This window comes from Canis lupus, chromosome 5 (assembly GCF_003254725.2).
Source record: "Canis lupus dingo isolate Sandy chromosome 5, ASM325472v2, whole genome shotgun sequence".
NCBI classification, from domain to species: Eukaryota; Metazoa; Chordata; class Mammalia; order Carnivora; family Canidae; genus Canis; species Canis lupus.
The window spans coordinates 75,380,899-75,400,598 of record NC_064247.1 but is presented as its reverse complement, the minus strand read 5'-3'; the positions used below and the strand labels follow the sequence as shown (position 1 = coordinate 75,400,598).

General features: G+C 45.2%; 2 protein-coding genes and 1 non-coding gene across 13 annotated transcripts in view; 1 reads left to right on the top strand and 2 right to left on the bottom strand.

Moving 5' to 3' along the window:
• Positions 1-5,215: 5,215 nt before the first annotated feature.
• Positions 5,216-15,752, top strand: GABARAPL2 (GABA type A receptor associated protein like 2). Its single transcript, XM_025426892.3, has 4 exons — positions 5,216-5,382; positions 5,707-5,762; positions 6,896-7,068; positions 15,148-15,752. Exons 1-4 carry the CDS (start codon positions 5,349-5,351, stop codon positions 15,236-15,238), a joined length of 354 nt encoding a protein of 117 aa, XP_025282677.1. The 5' UTR covers positions 5,216-5,348; the 3' UTR covers positions 15,239-15,752.
• The window catches only part of ADAT1 (adenosine deaminase tRNA specific 1), a 44,763-nt gene continuing 35,291 nt past the window's right edge, over positions 10,229-19,700 (bottom strand). For 7 of the 11 annotated variants that reach the window (XM_025426867.3, XM_025426866.3, XM_025426863.3 and 4 more), the window contains 2 exons: positions 11,955-12,007; positions 10,229-11,563 (listed from right to left, as the gene is read on the bottom strand). In XM_025426867.3, coding sequence (XP_025282652.1) covers positions 11,517-11,563; positions 11,955-12,007 — 100 coding nt within the window. In that variant the 3' untranslated portion in view covers positions 10,229-11,516. Of the gene's footprint in view, positions 11,564-11,954; positions 12,008-13,221; positions 13,399-19,700 lie in introns of all 11 variants that reach the window. The other 4 variants (XM_025426865.3, XM_025426874.3, XR_003127767.3 and 1 more) reach the window with 3 other exon arrangements.
• Positions 18,524-18,630, bottom strand: LOC112647653 (U6 spliceosomal RNA). Its single transcript, XR_003128406.1, has one exon. It is a non-coding gene; the product is annotated as a U6 spliceosomal RNA (small nuclear RNA).

Here is a 19,700-nt window from a genome sequence, read left to right as displayed (position 1 = left end):
TTGCCATAGCTCGGTCTCCACGGCAACCGACGGCGCAGGGACGGGAACCAATAGCAAGGACGCGGGGCCCCGGCGGGGGTGGGGCTAAGCGGGGACGGCGCCGGCCGGCGGGCGTTCGTCCTCGCTCGACGCGTGCCGCGCAGTTTTCCAAAGGCCAAGTGGGCGCGCGGCGTGTTCAGGGCCCAGAATCGTAGCCGTTTCCGGTGGTAACGATTGTGGGAAAGAAGGTTTTTCAGAAAAGTGGGCTTAAAGTCGTTACCGGCTCGCGTGTCCTCCGTTAATCCGCACTGTGGTTCACACCTGAATCCGGCCAGTCACAGCACACCTTCCGTCGCAGGAAAACGCAAAAGAGGAACGTGGCTGTGCTCCTGGACGTGGCGCTGGAAGGCCAGGCCGGCTCCCTGCGGCTCCGAACTTTGTTGCTTTCTCTCTACTCCACAGCAGGATGGCGCAGACACGGGACACAACTCTCCCAGCTCTTCCAGGGGTAAAGGGTAATTACTACGTGGCTCTCTCTGCTGAATTTCCTTAGCTTATCCTGGGGACAAGCTTGGCCACCGGTTTTAGGGGAAGCTGTGCCACCCCCCCCCCCCAAAGATGATAGTGGCTTATCACTTAATTGAATGCTTTCACCTCTAACCAGTATTTTGAACATGGCAGAAGGAATTTTTTTTTTTTTTTTTTTTTACCCTGGTCAACAGCCAAGTTCTTCAGGAGGCCCTAAAAGGATCACAATGCAGCGCCAAAAGGTAGTGTGAGGTTTGTGGTCAGAGCGGAATCCAGCAGGCCATGCCTCTATTTTGAAGGCAACCTAGAAATAGCTTTTAGATAATGCAGCTGAGATCCTAACTACATAGATGCTTGAGGGGGCCAAGAGCTGATCCTTCGGAAAAACTATCCAGGGTCCTCACCGCGGTTCAATCGACAATATGAGCCATAAGATTTTTTTTTAATTAAAGATTTTATTTATTTATTTGAGAAACAGAGGCAGAGACACAGGCAGAGGGAGAAGCAGGCTCCATGCCGGAAGCCCGACGTGGGACTCGATCCCGGGTCTCCAGGATCATGCCCAGGGCTGAAGGCAGCGCTAAACCACTGGGCCACCAGGGCTGCCCCAGCCATAAGATTTTGACAGATCTGGTTCAGTACTACTCATCTTTGCTTTAAAGCTTCCCTAGGGTGGCAACACAGCTCTTAAATATAGCAATTGTTAGGCTTAAATCTATATTATGATTCTGACGTTATACTGTATCAATGATTTAAGTGAATGACTTTCATTTATTCAAGTAACAAAACCATATAATTTAATTCATATGTGGGACTTCAGAAAACAAATGAACAAAGGGAAAAAAAGAGACAAACCAGAAAACAGACTATATTATTATATAGAACAAACCGATGGTTACCAGAAGGCAGGTAGATGGGAGGATCGGTGAAATAGGTGAAGGGCAATGGGGGGCTGACACCAAACACTTATATAAGAGAGCGCTTATCTTGATGAGCCCTGAGTAATATATGGAATTGTTGGATCACTATGTTGTATGCCTGAAACTAATACACCACTGTATGTTAACTACACTGAACTAAAAATTTAAGAATAACCATTAAAATAAGATTCTGGAATCGATGGTTCTAGTGTTACCTCCTGAGTGCAGCTCTACACCAAGGAAAGAGGCATTTGCCTTCAAAGTTCCTTCTTTCAGTAGAAGGAAACACATACTGTGGCTAGTGTCAGCTTAGTCACTGCTGAGAACAAGGTGGTGATTCCTAAGAATTTAGGTGTGTGAAGTGCCTCCCCTGAGATGCCATGAGCTTTGCAAAAGTATTTAATAATAATGGATACTAATACTTACTCTTTGCTTCCATTATTTGAAGAAGCTAATCTTTGTGGTCTTATTTTGATTCTTTAAGAGGGAATTTTATTTTTATTTTTATTTTTTATTTTTTTTTGGAATTTTAGTTTTTAAAAATGCTAAAGGTCTGTGTATATTGTGTCATTGTCATATATTCATAACTGAGAACTGACTTCTCTGTTTCCATTTCCATAATTTTTTCATGTTTCATAAAATTTACTTTTTAAAAAAGATTTATTTATTTTAGAGAGAAGGAGAGCACGTGAGTGGCGGGGAGAGGCAGAGAGGGGGAAATAAGCAGACTCCCCTGCTAAGTGCGGAGCCTGACCCCAGGATGCTGAGCTCATGACCTGAGCCGGAACCGAGAGTCAGACACTATACCTACTGAGCCTCTTAGGTGCACCTTCATAGAATTTACTTTTAAGGACAAAGAGAGTTGTTCTCTTAAAACTACACATTTTGATCACGTTCTACTCCTTTCTAAAAGCTCCCATTCAGGGTATCTCGAATCAGTTCAGAACGCCTGAATGTTCACATCAAGGCTTTCCAGCATTTGTCTATATTGCTTCCCAGTTCCCTCTTCTAACCCCAGTCTTTGTGTCTATTAAGCGAAGTTTGTCCTTTGAAAAATGTACACTTCTCTCTGACACATAAGATTCACATTCTCTGTTTAGTCTTTTTTGATAAGCCTCGCTTGGTTTGGTGTCAGCCCCCATTGCCCTAACCATCCTTCAGCATTCAAGTGCAGGACCTCTCCAACATCTGAAATTTATTCTGCATATTTTATAAGTCTGTTAATATATAACTGCATACTTTAATTATCCTATTTTTTCTTCTGAGTCATCTTTTCAACTAGCCACCCCCTCAAGGAAGGCATTCGGTATCTTTAGAACATTCAATAAGCTAGTATAATGACCCCATAGGTAAAGAAGGTGATGCATATCATCAGGGCAGATCAGAGAATCCAATTAGAATGGTGAACTGGAAAAAGACATCAAAGAAGTAAGTAAAGATAGAAGACAGAAAAACACTGCACCTTACGAAGACCATCAGGTTACACTCCTGTAAGGGGTGACTTATGGGATCTTTCCACTTTGATTCCTCAGTGTTTAATTCTATTTGCAAAATAGGTATTTTCAGTTTTTTCATTCACTCTCTAGCTGATCTCATCAGTTCAATAGCTTTAAATACTTCTCTCTTGAATTTGAGACTCATAGATCTATTCACTTACTCCATATATCTTCATTTGGATGTGTCCCTTGGGCATCTCAGACTCAATAGAGCCAAAACCAAACCTTGATCCCCACCTCCCCAACTGGCTCCACTCTATTTCAGTAAATGGCAATTCCATCCTTCTAAAAACTCTGACTTTGACTTGTCCCTCACACTTCATATTCAATCTATCATCAAATTTTGTTGGTTGGCTCTACCTTCAAAATATATCTAGAATATAATTGCTTCCCACCATCCCCACAGACATTATCTTGGTCTAGGCCAACATCATCTTCCACTTGGATTATCACAATAGCTTCCTAATTGTTTTCCTGACTTCCATTCTCAAACCCTTAGAGTCTGTCTACAAAAAAGCTAGCCTGCTCAGTTCAAAAGGAAAGCCATACCATGTCACACCTCTGCTTAAAATCCTCTACTTCTCATTTCATTCTAAATAACATCCAAAGTTCTTCACATGAAATTCAAAACTCAACAGCTGGGCAGCCCGGGTGGCTCAGCGGTTTAATACTGCCTTCAGCCCAGGGCCTGATCCTGGAGACCTGGGATCGAGTCCCACGTCGGGCTCCCTGTGTGGAGCCTGCGACTCCCTCTGCCTGTGTTTCTGCCTCTCTCTCTCTCTGTCTCTCATGAATAAATAAATAATCTTAAAAAAAAAAAAAACTCAACAGCTTTGTTACACATATCTTTGATCTCATCTTCTAACATACCCCCCCTTGCTAATTCAGCTCCAGCCACAAGGGGTTCCTTCCTGTCCCTGATTATGCCAAGCACTTTACCTGATTAGCATTACCCCACTGTCACTCGTCACCAACCCTGCTTTATTTTCTAAACAGCGCCTACCATTACCTGACATTTGTTGTCTTATCCCACTAGAAACTCCTTGACAGCTGAATGTTCTGTTCACTGCTTTTCCTCAACACCTAGAACAGTGCTCCTGTATGCAGCAGTAATAATTTCTAGGTATGAAATTCAAAGGGCTTTTCACTTCATTAAAAACAAGCAAGCAAACAAAAGCCTATTTTGGTTGCTCAGACAATCTTAAAATAACCAAAATGCTTCTAGAATGAAGCTAGATTCCACAGCATCCATCAGGAATTACAACTATGGGAAATGGTGAACGACAATATTCACACATGCAATCCTTTCAGATGCATCAGAATCATAAGCACATGACAAGGATCATGTGCCCAATTAAATGAATATTCTTGTTACATATTCACCAGCTAGTAAACAGATGTTGACCCAGAGCAGACTGTCCTGATGACTCTGCTAGGAAGAAAGAGGTGACATCACTGGAGAACTCAAGGCATATGCTCAGGCAGGTGACACACGTACTCACAGCCTAGACTGTGATTGCTGAACTCCATGCTGACTGCCAAAGAAATTTGTCTCATGACCAACTCTCAGGGGAATTCTCTCAGCCTGACAGTCACCTCTAAGTCCTCTGTAGTTAAGGTTAAGGGGTCTCTTTGTGATCAGTGAGATGTTATGCTTCTCAAATGTCTATTTGTGATACATGTGCTTACATGTTTAGTCAAACGTTTATTTATTCATGAAAAAAGGAAGGAAATAGGGTTTTGTTTAAATTCCATTTCTAGGTCCAAGGCCACCTGTTTTGGCTGTCTCCAATACTGAACCCCCGGCTTGTCATCAGAACCTCTCCCCACACAGGCCCCTCAAATTAGCCACACCCTCCAACCTGTTACCACTCCAAACAATACTCCCCAAACTGTCAATGCGCTAAACAGATCTCTCCCACCCCGCCATTATCGACCATCAGAGACCCCTCGTCTGTCACTCATGCTCCAAAATTCCCGACACCGAGACTTCCCTCATGAAAAGCCCTCTGAGCGCCCTATCCTATCAGCCAGACCCCCAAACTCCTCTTCCCGTTACCAACGTCCGCCGAGACCCGGTTCCTGTTAGCAGTTCCCGACAGCATCCCCTTCCCCGTCACCGAAACCCCTCCTGGACTGCCGGTGGCCAACGTCATCAGCCCCACTTCCTCGTAGCCTCGCCTCGCCCCGCCCCGCCCCGCCCCGCCGCTCGCCCCGCCCCTTTGAATGTGGCCACGCCCCCTGGCGCGGCGTCCCGGCGAACTGCGCCGGAAGCCCCGCCCCCGGCCGGTTGCTAGGCTCCGGCAGCCGGAAGTCCCGCCTGCCGTGTAGTCGCCGCCGCCGCTGCTGCCGTCGTTGTTGTTGTGGTTGGTTCGCTGAGCTCCGCGGCTCCGAGAGCCGGCTGCATCCCTTCCCCGCCGTCGCCATGAAGTGGATGTTCAAGGAGGACCACTCGCTGGGTAAGGCTCCGTCAGAGGCCGGGTGGTGGGGGTCGCGGCGGCGGGTGGGCCCCCTCCCCCACTCGGGCCGCCCTGGGCTGGGCCGGGCGGGGCGGATGCCGAGCTGTGGCCTCGGGTCGCGGAGGCCCCGGCGCCCCCGCCGGCTGCCCACGGACGCTGTGCCGCCTTCTGCCCTCCTGCCGGGAGGCGGGGGCCGAGGACCGAGGCCGCCGAGACGCCGTAACAAGGACCCGGGCGTGCGCAGGTCGCTGGGGGAGGTGGGTCGGGGGCGCGGGAAGCGGCGGACGAGCAGGCGCGACCGGCAGCCCCGTCTGTTTCCCACAGAACACAGATGCGTGGAATCCGCGAAGATCCGAGCGAAATACCCCGACCGCGTTCCGGTGAGTGCACTCCCCGCCCCCTCACCTCGTCGTCACCCCGTCGTCTAGGACTCGCGATAGGGCCCCGGGCCACTCAGCAGTTGATAAGTTGAGGTTCCAGTCCCAGTTATAGGAGCAGACAAGCCAGACGGGGCTCGGGGCCTTGGGGGCCGTGGCGTGAGGGGCTTGAGCAGGTGCTGTTCAGGGTGCCTCAGTGCTGAATCTCCCGATCTAGGCCAGCGAGCTGTCTGCAGCCTCTGGGCTCCCTCGCCAATTATGTAAGGAACGATGTTCTAGGACAGGGCAACAGGTCACTGCCACTTTTGGGAACACTGGTGGAGGGAGACTGTCACTTTGGTCTTAGAAGTGGTACTTTAGTCTCAGGACACTCATCTTTAACTTTGAGCCTCTGTCTTTACTTGATTTCTAGCTCCCTTTCCTCACTCTGACCCTGTCATCCTTTGCTGACCAAAAAAAATCTGAGAAGCCTCTGAGAACTCCCTTCTTTCGTGGTTCCTCCTTAATCAGTAATAAAGATCCTGTTTCTTCCGTGGCAGGGGTAAAGTTTCTATAATTCTTACTGATTTTTAGAGGACATCCGTGTCTGTTATTGTAGCTCTTTGTTTGAACAAGCAAAACTCTGAGGAGGGGTTAGGAGGGACACATTTGAAACCTAGTTCAGGGAGAAGCAACAGGCCAAATGAGGAGCTTGGTTTACTCATTCCCATTAGTCCATCCATTCCTCTCCCCTTTGTTCCTTGGGATCTTACTTCCTCTGTAGTGTGAAGGCAGATTCATTCTGGAGTCTTGGAGTAACTGGCTGTAGATGAAACCAGGTATCTCAGGTCTGCCCAGACAAAATGTCGAAGAGCTTTGTAGTAAGGGCGTGTGTTTCTCTTATGCTCGCTGAGATGCAGGATGATAAACATAATTGACCACAGAAAAGCACTTTCTGTTTCCGTATCATACATTTATGTCAGTTCTTAACCTCCAGAGTTAAGAGTTTGTGGTTTATTAAATCAGGGGCATATTTTCCAGTGTTGTGCAGTTTCCCACCCACCTCCTTGCCCACATAGTATTCATCAGCTCCCTGGCAATGCAAGGCCAGAGCCTCACTTTAGAAACCCAGTCCTGATCTCTCTTTGCTTTCCCAGGTGATTGTGGAAAAAGTCTCAGGCTCTCAGATTGTCGACATTGACAAACGGAAGTATTTGGTTCCATCTGACATCACTGTGGCTCAGTTCATGTGGATCATCAGGAAAAGGATCCAGCTTCCTTCTGAAAAGGCAATCTTCCTGTTTGTGGATAAGACAGTCCCACAGTCCAGGTGAGAAGTGTTTACTAGCATTGGCCACCTGCTTGGCTGCTTACAGAACTCTAAACTTTGGAGGTGAGAAAACTCTTAGAGGTCCTGACTGGAAATCTGGATGTTGTGCTCCCTGACATGAGGAGCTCAAGGAAAATAAGAAAGGGCTACAGTATCTGGGAATATACTTTGGGTTAAGAAAATAGAACAAGGTTGGACTTAAAAAAAAAAAAAAATCTAGCCTCAGACCCTGATGAATACTTTAAAACAGTTCAGGATTTACTTAGGCTTAAGCCATCACTAGAACCTAAATGAGCCTAAAATTAGGTTTTCTTTAAATGACCCATGAAATAAGTCCTGTCGTTCTCCACTAGGGGCTTGTGGGCCCTGCTGAGGCTCAGCTTCAGTTAATCATCCTCCTGCTTGCTCTCCAAACTTAGTTCTGTGCCACTGCGAGTGTGTAGCTGTCTGATCCTCAGGTATGCTGGAATGGCTGCTGTCCAGCAAAAGGCTCTGAGGTCTCTTTACAGACTTACACCCCCCCTCGTAGCACCTGCTCCGACTGTCAGAGTAACCGCCCCCCTTGCTCTAGCTGTTGTGCTGCCTAGAAGCATTCTTTGGCATAACTTGGGGCCCGAGTCTTCTGGGGCATTATAATTCTCTTCTTCTGTGTAGTTGACAGCCCAGCTTTAGTCCCTGGTGGAAAAAAGAAAATGGACTGGCTCCTTCAAAATTCCTGGTCAGTCCTTTGCCATTACTGGTTGAGTATTAGCCCTTGAGCCAGATGCTAGTCCCTCTCCCCCGAGTGTGAGTTCCTGGCTACATCTCATCTTGGAGACTCCAAGTAAGTCTCATTGGTTACTCCCCTAAAGGTAGTACTTCTGCAAGCTTAGGCTTTCAGAATCCCTGGAACTATCCCAGTTTGGCCAAAATATGTTCCCTTTGAAAATCCTTGAAAGCTCCAGAAAAGACCTAAGCCAAAATCTAGTCCCTTTCCTATGACAGATAGCTCTGGCTATTTTTTTATCTGATTTACTTTCCTAATCTCCACCACCTCCATTTCCTGTGTTTGGCAGAGAGGTTGGGGAAAAATGAAAGGTTCTTCAGTAAGGTCAGTGTCCAGCCTGAGGAGATCCGCCTGGCCTGCCTGCTAGGTGCTGTTGGTCTCCTATAGCTGTTGTTCAGGAAGCTGTGGTGTTGGCAGAGGCGGTCTTGACACCTGGTGGGGCTCTTCCAGCCTTCCTTCCCCGACCTCCAGGCAGCATGGTGCTGGGTTCATCAGGTTAGGAAGCCCTGGGCATCTGTAGTCGTAACTCAGCTTCTCTTAAGGTGGTGGAGAGGTGAATCTTCAGTCATCACACTGCTGATCACTTGACAGCAGCACACACAGAACTGCCACAGGGTCTCCTGCTAACTCCATCTCCTGCAGCTTCTGCAGAGTCTGGGTAACTCTGTGTTTCCTCCTTCCTGGCAGTGGCTTCTTAGGGAAGGAAGCAGGTGTCTAAGACCTGTGGCTTTGAATTTATTTGATCAATTCTTCTGATTTTTCTTTTCCTTTTCCTTTTTTTTTTTTTTTTTAAGATTTTATTGATTTATTTATGAGAGACACAGAGAAGGCGGAGACATAGGCAGAGGGAGGAGCAGGCTCCTCGCAGGGAGCCCGATGTGGGACTCCATCCCGGAACTCTGGGATCATGGCCTCAGCCGAAGGCAGACGCTCAACCACTGAGCCACCTAGGCATCCCACTTTTGATGTTTCTTAAAGGAGATGTGCAGGCTTCTGGAGACACTATTACTCTGATGGCCTCATGTTAATCTAGCAATTAAAATGGCTGCAGATTAGCAACTGCCCCCTCCCTCCATTATCCCTGAGATATAAATAGAATTGGAAATCAAAAGTAATTCTCAGGGCAGCAGAGGCTGCTTCCTTTTCTCTCCCAGTCCCATTTGCCTTTCCAGCCTGGTAAGAATCTGCCCTAAAGCAGATGACACCAGTGACCCCTGTCAGGATTTTAGAGAATCGCTAACCAGGCTTCCTCTGCCCGGGCCTTTGGCCCCAGTTAATGACTTTCTGTCCCCACACTTAATACAGCGATTTGGTTTTTTTAAGAAAATTTGTTTCTAAACAAAAGTGGTATATGACATCACTGGGCCTTATGCAAATACTGATCACTTGACAGCAGCACACACGGAACTGCCACAGGGTCTCCTGCTAAAGCTAATGTGTGACTCAGTCCTGCCATCTCCTCCCCAAGGCACGTTAACAGCAGCCTCTTCCTCAGCTCCTTCCAGCCTCCTTAGGAAGTGCGGGGCCTCAACCTTCCACCAGTGCTTGCAGCCTTCAGAAAGTGGCTGGGGAAATCAGAGTTGGAACGGATGAGTCCAGGCCTAAGGAGGCTTCTCCCATCCTATGACAGATTTGCGTGAGGATCACTTGAGAGGTGGGAGGTGGAGCTGAAGTAACTTCAGTTATTCTTGCCTTGCAGTGGGACTTTCGGAGTATTCTGGAACACAAGCGATCATGTAAAATGTGGTTATTGTTTAGACTAGTGAGTATTAAATACTGATTCTAGAAATAGAGACCAAGGCAAGTCCCGGAGTTTTACTTCCTAAATTCTGAGTTCTGTTTTTGTTTTTAAAGCAGGGCAGAGGGGGTAGGATCTCAACTCCCCTTTCCCATTTAGCATTGGAAAGTTGAATTCTCAGCCTAGGATCCTGCATCCAGAATCAGGCCAAAAACAAAAGAATTGTCCCTTGGTGCAGACAGAACTCAAGAAAAAAATACCAGTGTACAGACTTCCAGTCATGGCAGTAGCAGGGAACCCAGACCTGGCCGTGGTACCTACCTTTTGATCTTTGTTTAGAACACAGAAGAATCTTGTTAATCCCTGCTTAAAATAGAAGCAGTAATATATTTTTAAAGTATCTCTAAGGTGTGATAATTTGGGAATGTTACACTTGGAAACGTTTTTTAAGATTGTGGTGCTTAGTTGCTCCTTTGATCTTGAAGAGAAACTAAGTAAAAGGAAGTTGTGAGATCTTATAGTCCCTTTATCCTTTATTTAGAATTGTGCTTAAACACTTTTGATCATTTCTAGGTAAATACCTCTCCAAGGGTTTATTCCAGCAGTAATGCAATAGGGTTTTATTTATATCAGAGAAAAAAGTCCGACAAAAGGGATAGCCAGTAGTTAATTTTTATTTTTTAGAACATCGAGAGCCTTCATGGTTAAGTTGACTTTCACTCTGAGGTGGTTGCCTTTCCAGGGTCCACGCAGTGGCCCCCGCCCACAGCCCTGCTGGGCAAGAGAGAAATCCAGGTCCAGGGGAAGCATGTGGGCTCTGAAGCAGATGGGTGACCAGGTGTGCCTGTCGGTCCAGCCAATTCGTGAGTCAGGCTGGAGCCCACAGCCTTCAGGACCTGACCTTGGTCGAGGGCCATGGGAAGGTTCTGCGGGGATTAGGTGCCTGCTCAGTGCTCAGTTCTAGGCCGGCCTCCCCCAGCATGTGCTCTCAAGGAGCTTCAAGCTCATGTCACCCTTGGCAGCACTGCTGTTCCCAAATTTGGGCCCTTTTGAAAGGTGCTGTTATTATTGGCTAGTTTGTCTGGATCTGTGTGACCCTGAATGTAGGGGTGAGTAACAGAGTTTTAGGGGCGGGGTGAGTAACAGAGTTTTAGGGGCCACTTTAGGTTCATGAGAGTCAGTACATCGGGGTCCCACCAATGCCTTAGATGGGCTCTGTGGCTTGAATCTGCCTGCCCTTGGCTTTTCCCATTTCTTTCCTTGTCAGGCTCAAGCATTTGGAAGGTGGCAGGGCTCCTGGTGCTTAGCAGCACCCTTCTGGGGTGAGCGCATGTAATAGTTGATGCCACAGCCCTGTGTCTTAGTTCTAGGGGCCCGAGGTCGCCTCTGTCTTCCTTAGCAGTACCTGCAGCAGGAAGGCTTAGAGTTACAGCGCTGCTCGCCGGTTGTCAGGCCATCCAGCGAGCCTGTGCAGCTCAGCCTGACAGGCACCTCCAAGCCACCTGTGTGAGGATCCTTGGGCATTTTGGCTGTGGCCTGCCCAGCGCTGTGTGGCTCAGGTGACCTCTTGAGAGCGAAACTTATCTTCTCAGAGGCTTGGAACATGTCCTAAACTGACACGCCAGCCTCCTCCTGGAGACTGCCCACTGACTAGGGTCGCCTTTTAACTCATTTCTTTTTTTTAATGGGAGTTAATAAATTTAAGCTGCAATTGGGGCCCAGCTCTTTTTGGCTCCAGACCAAATCATTCTGGCTTTGTATGTGTGTGGCCTGATCCTGTAAGTCCTATTTTGAAATCATACTGTACAGATGTTTCAGTCTTGTTTCATGGCACTCAGTGTCACATCAGAATTGGGCATTCGGTCACAGGCTGCTGAATGGAGTGTTCTGCTCCCAGTGTTGAATATCATCAGTTTCCAAGTTCGCCCAAGGGGTGTCCTGAGTTTAAGGACCCAGTGTGGCTCCCAACTGAGTAAAGTTTCCACACGAGGCTGTGTGACAGAAAAGAACAGCAAGAGGATTCTTAGAGTCACAGGCACAACCATCCAGTTGTTACATTACAGGATCTGAAGAGAGAGCTCTGACACAGAGGCTGGCAGTGGTGGCCTTACTTAGGCACCTGTTACAAATGTAGAATCTCAGGCCCCACTCTGACCTACTGAATCCAGAGAGACTCAAACTAGGCATGTGTGTGATTTCGGACACACATGTGTATGTGTGACAAGCACTAGTCTTGGGAGATGTGTGCAGAAGGCACAAGATGCTGACATTAGGGCAGTAGAACAGATCTGTGTATTCACTTGGAGGGAGCACAGCTTAGTGCTAAGGATGTGTCTTAGCTTTGTGATATGTCTCACTTTATTATTGCCTTACTTTTATTACCTATAAACTGGATTGTGATCCTTTTGAGGATTATGCTGCCTCCGAAGATTGCTCTGAGGATAAAAAGAATATGAACACACTTAGAATAGTGCTTGGCACATAAGTGCTTTTGTAATTAGGATTTTTATGATCACGCTCTATAGCTGCTGGGGGCATGGATTAAACAGATTTATAAACCCAAGTTTTACTTAAAAGGTAATACAATCAGAAGGAACGAGAGCCACATGATTGTGGGTCTCTGCTTACAGTCTCGGAGCCTGTCTCAGGCAGCAGGGGCTCCAGTGGTCATTGTTTACTATAGGCAGAGTCTGGAGTGGGCCACCAGTATTTATGTAGCTCCTCAAGTATTTTTTTTTCAAAGATACTATTTATTTATTAGAGAGAGAGATAGTGACTGGCGAGAGAGAAGGAGAGAGACTTTAAAGCAGACTCCCCACTGAGTCAGAGCCTGATGCAGGGCTCAGTTCCATGACTGTGAGATCACACCTGAGCCAAAACCAAGAGTCGGGTGCCCAACCCAGGTCCCCCTCCTCAAGTATTTCTTCTAATTCAGCAGTGGGATTTGGAGTCATTGCACTAGGGGTTCATATTTGCTAGGAACAGAGTGCACTTAGCCTGTCAGATGGAACCGGACTTGACAGTGGCTGCCTTTGAAATATACAGTGTCTTTTACTTCTGCCTCTAAATCCCTCTAGTAATGGTCATGGGGAGATGGTAGGCCAGGTGCTCACCAAGGTGCTCACCTGGATTTTTGGAGGAAGTGGGGCTAAGAGAGTTGTGACAATAGCTGTAGCTATTTTCCCTGTCGCTCCTTTGGAGGTGTGTCAGAGAAAAGCAAGGGCATTCCTTGGGGGCATTCCCGTCCACCAGGGTAAAAGTCTTCTTGAGAGAGACAGTTACGTGTCAAGCTTTTGGCTGGTTGCTGGCTCCTCACTCCACTTCCTAATCATATGGTTCTTAAAGATAAGCATCTCAAACAAACAAAGAAGACAGATGGGATGCGTGGCTCAGTTGGTAGAGCATACAACTCTTGATCTCAGGGTCCTGAATTGAGGACAACCACCTCCTGTTGCCTTCTTAAAATAAGACACTAAAAAAAAAACACAAGTACCTCTCTCCCTCTGGCAGAGAGACTGTTTCTCCACTCAGCTGCACCTGGAATCATCTTGGGCATTTGAAACCTACTGATGCCTGGATCCTACCTCCTGAGATTCTGATTTAATTGGTCTGGGGTAGGGCTTGGGCATGGAGATGTTTTAAAGCTCACCTGTGATTCTGTTGTATAGTGGAGGTTGAGGCTTACTGCTCTAGGGGGCTTTACGACGGGGTTTCTCCCTCTGCCCATGTCCCTCAAGTCCCTCCATGTTCCAGGGCAGTACAGTTGAGAAATGGCATGTGAGCCACATTTGTAATTTTTTTTTTCACGTTTGTAATTTAAAATGTTCTAGTACATTAAAAAAGAAACAAGTGAAATTAATTTTAATACATTTTAAGTATCCAAAATGTCTTTTCAACATGTAATAAAAACTGAGATTTTTACATCCTTTTTTTCATACCAGGTCTTGAAATCTTGTATATGTTTGACAGTTACAGCATGTCTCAATTCAGATGAGCCGCATTTCGAGTGCTGCACGTAGGCAGTGGCTACTGTATTGGACAACAGGAATACAGGACATTTCTATCATAGCAGAAATAGCATAGTAGTGGACAGTGCTCTTCCAGGGAGTCCTTATTTTACAGATTTCAGGTTAAGAGATCGGGAGCGCTGTTATTTACCAGATGCTGATGACCGGTCATTTGTATTCCTACTCATCCACCCCCATGTTGTTACTTAAGAATTCTCATCTGCCCACACAGCCAACTGGGCTAAGCTGACAGTTGGGCAGGAAGAATAGGAAAGGAAAAACTCCCCTTATAGATGCGGCCTGTACCCCTGTTATGTGGAGGTCCCACGCAGCCCTCCAGGAGCACACCAGCAGAGGGGCGCAGGCCCTGTTTCAGCAGCCTGTGGCCCCAAACTCCCCTAGAAACCCCGGCCCTTGTTTTACTGAGTCCTGCATGTAGGCATCTAAGTGGCCTGTCCGCTGTAGTCTGTGCTGGCTCTCAGACTACTGTCTGACGGCTGGTTCTGGTTGACCCCACGTGTGGTCACCCTGATGTTTAGCACGTGTCTGTGCCTGCTGCGTCTCTCTCATAGTACGGTCACGTGGCCAGAGCTCGCCCAGGGTTCCCTGCGTTACTAGTCTTACTCTGGAGCCGCTACAGCTCAGTTCCATGGCAGGGAGCTAGATTGGGTCTCCTGTACTGCAGTCTGTTTTATGGCTTAGGGAAAACCAGCTTTCCCGCCCACACATGTTTAGTTTGAGCAACATCTATTTCTGGAGGGTTCTTAGGAGGGTTGGGCAGGGTTTCTTTGGATCCCAGATACAATCTTATTTTGCCTTACATGTGAGGAAAATAACTTCTCTTTGATGGCACTGATGCCAGTCGCTGGAGCATGGGTTTTTTTGGTGGGGGAGTTTCCACAAGAATGAACCCACTTATACTTATCATGTTAGGTACAAATTATAAACCTTCACAAAAGCCTGAAGGAGAAGCAAGTCCCATGTAGTCATCTTTACCTTGGTTCTCCACCCACATGGGGATGGGCCTCTTAGGCTCTTAATTTTGCTTAGGTTTTTTTTCTCTTGCCCTTGGCATCCAGAAAGCATTCAGGTATTAATCAGGCAAGCCCACTCAAGGAGCTAGCGCTGGCCTCTGCACTGGCCTCTGAAGGGATAATTTAGTGTGAAGGTGCAGCAAGTGGCCTTGCCTCGAGGCAGGAGGAAGGAAATTTGATTCTAGTCTTATTTACTGATTGTCCAGGCGCCCCTGGAATTACTTTTATTGTCTACCAAAGTATGGTAGAGTAGGTGGTTTACATAGTCAAGTCCCTTTTCCTCAAACCAACTTTCTTCAAACACCTAGACTCAGGGCACCTGGGTGGCTCAGTTGGTTAAGTGTCTGCCTTCGGCTCAGGTCATGATCCCGGGGTGCTGGGATCAAGCCCTGTGTTGGGCTCCTTGCTCAGTGGAGGAGACTGCTCTCACATAAATAAGTAAAATCTTTATAAAAACAAAAACAAACAAGCAAAAAGAACCTAGACTCAGTGACCAAAATCAGTTTCTCACTGTTCTTTCTTTTCTCTTTCAAGCCTAACTATGGGACAGCTTTATGAGAAGGAAAAAGATGAAGATGGATTCTTGTATGTGGCCTACAGTGGAGAGAACACTTTTGGCTTCTGAGGGCCAGTGCTGGGCTAGGTGCACCGTTCCTGCTTGTGTATCTTGTAAATAGCCGGCCATTTTCAGTTTCCAGACCTCTTCACATAGACCTATTAGTGCATTTGTAACTGGATTTATTTCTTAATATATTGGAAGGTTTTGTTTCCTTAGATTAGTAAATTATCATACAGAGTTTTATTTTCAGTTTTCCTTTTGTGCACTGTCCTCATGGCTGTCCTCTCCAGGGGACATGTTCCTCTGGGGATCATATTTAATGAAGATATTTCCATATTAAAGTGAGGTAGGTGGGGTATTAACGTGAAAGGGAGGGAGATGATGCATTTCTTCTGGATTATGTTTGAAGTGTTAAAGATGGCTAAGTATTAAAAGCACCAAAATTAAATCCTTAGCAATCAGAACACTTGCTTCACTAGATTTTGCCAACTGCCAATCATGTTGGACTGAGCTAATCTGTTCCTCTTTCTGAAACTATTAAGGTAAATAATTAACAATAAAACTTCCTCTTATAAAGGCATTGCAGTGTGACCATGTCCTTTATTTACTTTCTTCCAGACGGGCCTGACAGGTAGCTCTGCGTCTGCTAGGTCAAGCAAGACAGTTTGTGGGGCCCATGGCAGTGTGGCCTGGGATAGGAAGCAGTGGTCTGTGTCATAAGAGGGGTGCTTTATTAATTTTTTTAAATGGTTAATATACCCACATGGTTCAGATATAAAGACTATAAATAGTAGACATTGAGAAGTCAGGCTCCCACTACTGGTTCCTGATTCCCTGACCTCCCACCTTATAGGAAACTACTTTAATTTTGTTTCTTTCCAGTAAGTATATGTCCTTATTTTCTTCTTTCTCTTCCACGAAAGAAAACATTATATATATTTACGTACACATTGCTCTTTTCCATTTAATAGTATATCCTGGTGATCTTTCCATATCAGTTCATAGGGAGCCTTTTCTTTTTTTTCTTTTTTTATTTTTTTTTTTAAAGATTTATTTATTTATTCATTCAGAGAGAGCGAGAGAGAGGCAGAGACACAGGCAGAGGGAGAAGCAGGCCCCATGCAGGAAGCCCGATGTGGGACTTGATCCCGGGTCTCCAGGATCACACCCCTGGCCACAGGCGGCGCTAAACCGCTGCGCCACTGGGGCTGCCCCATAGGGAGCCTTTTCATTCATTTTTACAGTCATATTCATCACACTGTGAATATGTCATTATTATGTACCTGATACCTAGGCCCCTGTTAATGGCATTTGGGTTGTTTGCAAGTCTTTCACTATTACACCGTGGTGGGATGATAACTGAATACACAATGGCCTCTTAAAAGTATCTGTATGCTTCCTGGTGCTACTTTTCAAGCCCCCTTCCTAAAAATCACAGATTTTCCCATGCACACGAGTTTCATTATTTCTCACAAATTAGTATAAATGTGTAGGCTTGCCAAAACACAAATGCATCTAAGAGGAAAGCTTACTTTCCCAGATCCTCCTCAGACAGTCTGTGTTGGAGGCTAGAGCCCTACAGAGATAATGAGGGTAAAGAAACCTAGGAACATGCAGTTAAAATGACTGCCTTGCACTTTCTACTGGGGAAGAAACACAGATCCTTATCTTTATCTTTACCAGGTTGTATAAGCAGCTCGTCACAGCTGTCTACTGAGGTCAGCCTCCCAGCTGGGATCAGAGGAAATGCTTATCATTAAGCATCATGGTGGTCTTTCCTCAACCTGACCCCATAAAATCTGCGGTCTCTGCTGGTTGTTTCAAACTGGAAATAGGTACAAACTGACCTCTGAGTGAGCAAGGGAGAGGGAAGGAACAATTTCTGTGTTGAAGGAAATCTTGTTTGCAGTGACAGCCACCTAATTCAAACTGGCTTAAGCTCTAAAAAGGATGCTTGAACTAGAGATGGAATGATACCATCAAAGCCCTTTGCTCCTGGTTTTGTTTCCCTCTGTCTTGACTTCATTCTCAGGCAGATTCCTTTCCTGCGAAGGCAACATGGCCCCATCAGCTTGGCAAGTCCAGTGGAAGAGCATTTCTTCCTAGGGCAATGTTAAAAGTCTCCAGGAAGACTGTGGCCTCACTTGAGACAGGGACTGGTGGGAAGGAATGATAAAACCCTCCTAACCTTATGAACAGAACAGGATTATAGAGAAATGGGAGAGGGATAGCTTTCAAAAGGAATTTTGATCTGTTTCTTTTTTACAACCACAAATCCACAAATGTAACTGAACAAAAATAGAGGGAAGAAGAAAACCAAAAAGCAAGGGCCACCAAAACGAGCTGTGTTTTTCTTTTTCTTAAAAATAATTTATAGAGGTTCCTGAGGGGCTTAGTTGGTTAAGTGTCTGCCTTCAGCTCAGGGCATGAAATCAGGGTTCTGGGATTGAGCCCCGAGATGAGCTCCTTGCTTCTCCCTCTGCTCGTGTGCTCTTGCTCACTCTCTCAAATAAATAGAATAATAAAAAAAAAAAATTTAGAAGGGTGCCTGGCTGGTTCAGTTGGTAGAACACGTGACTTTTTTTTTTTTTTTTAAGATTTTATTTATTTATTCATGACAGATAAAGAGAGAGGCAGAGACACAGCTGCCTATGGGAGAAGCAGGCTCCTTGCAGGGAACCCAATGTGGGACTTGATCCCAGGACCCCAGGATCACAACCTGAATCAAAGGCAGATACTCAACCACTGAGCCACTCAGGTGTCCCGAACACGTGGCTCTTGATCTTGGAGTTGTGAGTTTGAGCCCCATGTTGGGCGGAGAGATTAAAACATTTTTTTTTAAGTAAAAAATAAAAAAGTAACACTGGCCGGATACCAGATGATTTATATATATTATCACGACTCATCTTCAAAAGGAACTCCTGAGATAGGTAGTATAATTCTTACAGCTATACTGCTACCAAGTGACCACTGAGAGACACCGCGCTTGAGATTTAAGAGGAAAGACAAGAGTTGCAGTGTGAAATCATGTCATGATGTTTGTTTTTTTTTCTATTTACAATGTGCTTCACATTGCTGGACGCTGAGGCACAGACAGAAATACAACATTACCCCATCCTCCAGGCACTTAGGGGTGAACTACATAGAAACACATAATTACAAAGCAATATTTTAGAAAGTATTCTTGGAACAGAGGAGGGAGTAGTTGTTATCTATAAAAACAAATGACTGAGGAAAGCAGCCTAATTTGTAATACCAATAAAAATGGATTTCTCAATTTTGCCTTTAAAATGTAGCATCTGAATGAAAGTTTGAAAAGTTAAAAAAAGAGAAAGTAGTATCTAGTTTCCCCCAACTCTGGTCCTTAAAAGATACTAGCGTGTCATCCTTGTGCAGGAGCCATGCTAATCTTCTCTGTATCGTTCCAATTTTAGTATATGTGCTTCTGAAGCGAGCACTAAAAGATACTAGCAAGATGAATTTTACCACATTATGTAAGGAATCCTTAACCCTGTCTTAAACTTTAAGAGATTAGAAAAAAGGTTAATTACAAATTCATTTTGATACCTAAAATGTCAATGCCAAAACTTTATGAGAGAAAAATTTCAGATTATTTATTATTATTATTATTATTAATCAACAGAAAAATCCTGAATAAAATACTAGTAAATAAAATTTAGTAGTAAACTAAAACAATCATGACCAGGTAGAGCTTAGCTCAGCAACGGGTCATTTAGTCCATCGTTATGTTTATTAGTAAAATATACCAAGCTAATAAGGGAGAAAAACTATATAATTACCTCATAGATGAAGAAAAAAACACCTAAAATAATTCAAGATCCATTCATAATTTTTAAAAACCCTCTTAGCAAATTAAGAGTAGAAGGGCACTCCTTTAACTTGATAAAGGGAATTCATAAAAAAAATCTAGAGCAAATATTTAAAGCTGTGGTAAATAAAGCACAGTGATGCTGATATTGGGAATAGACAAATACAAATAATGGAACAGAACCCAGAATGAGAGGTGTATAAAAAACGTATGTCTGAGGTAGCATGACAAGTCAGTAGGAAAATGAAAAGCCAAGCAACAAATATAAATGGTACTGTAAGGTCTGAAGGGTGAGCTTTGTGATTTGTGAACTATATCTCAATATTCTCAAAGCTGTTAAAAAAAAATGTCTACCCTTGCTTCTACTCAACGGGGTCCTGGCATAAAACTGGTACAGTAAGAGAGGAAAAGTAAATGAGAGGCATAAAAATGAGACAGGAGGATTAAACTGTTCTTTTATGTAGATAGTGATAGTCTACACAGAAAAATCCAAGAGAATCTGTAAAATTCAGAATAAGAAAGTTCAGCACGGTTGTGGATACGGGGGGAGTTACAAATATGGATGTTGTTTCTACATACCAGCTGTATGCAATTAGAGGATGAAAAAAGATCTCATTCTCAAAAGGAGCAAAAATCTGTAAGTGCATAGGAATAAATTTGATATGCAAGATCTTCATGGAGAAAAGGACAAAACATTCG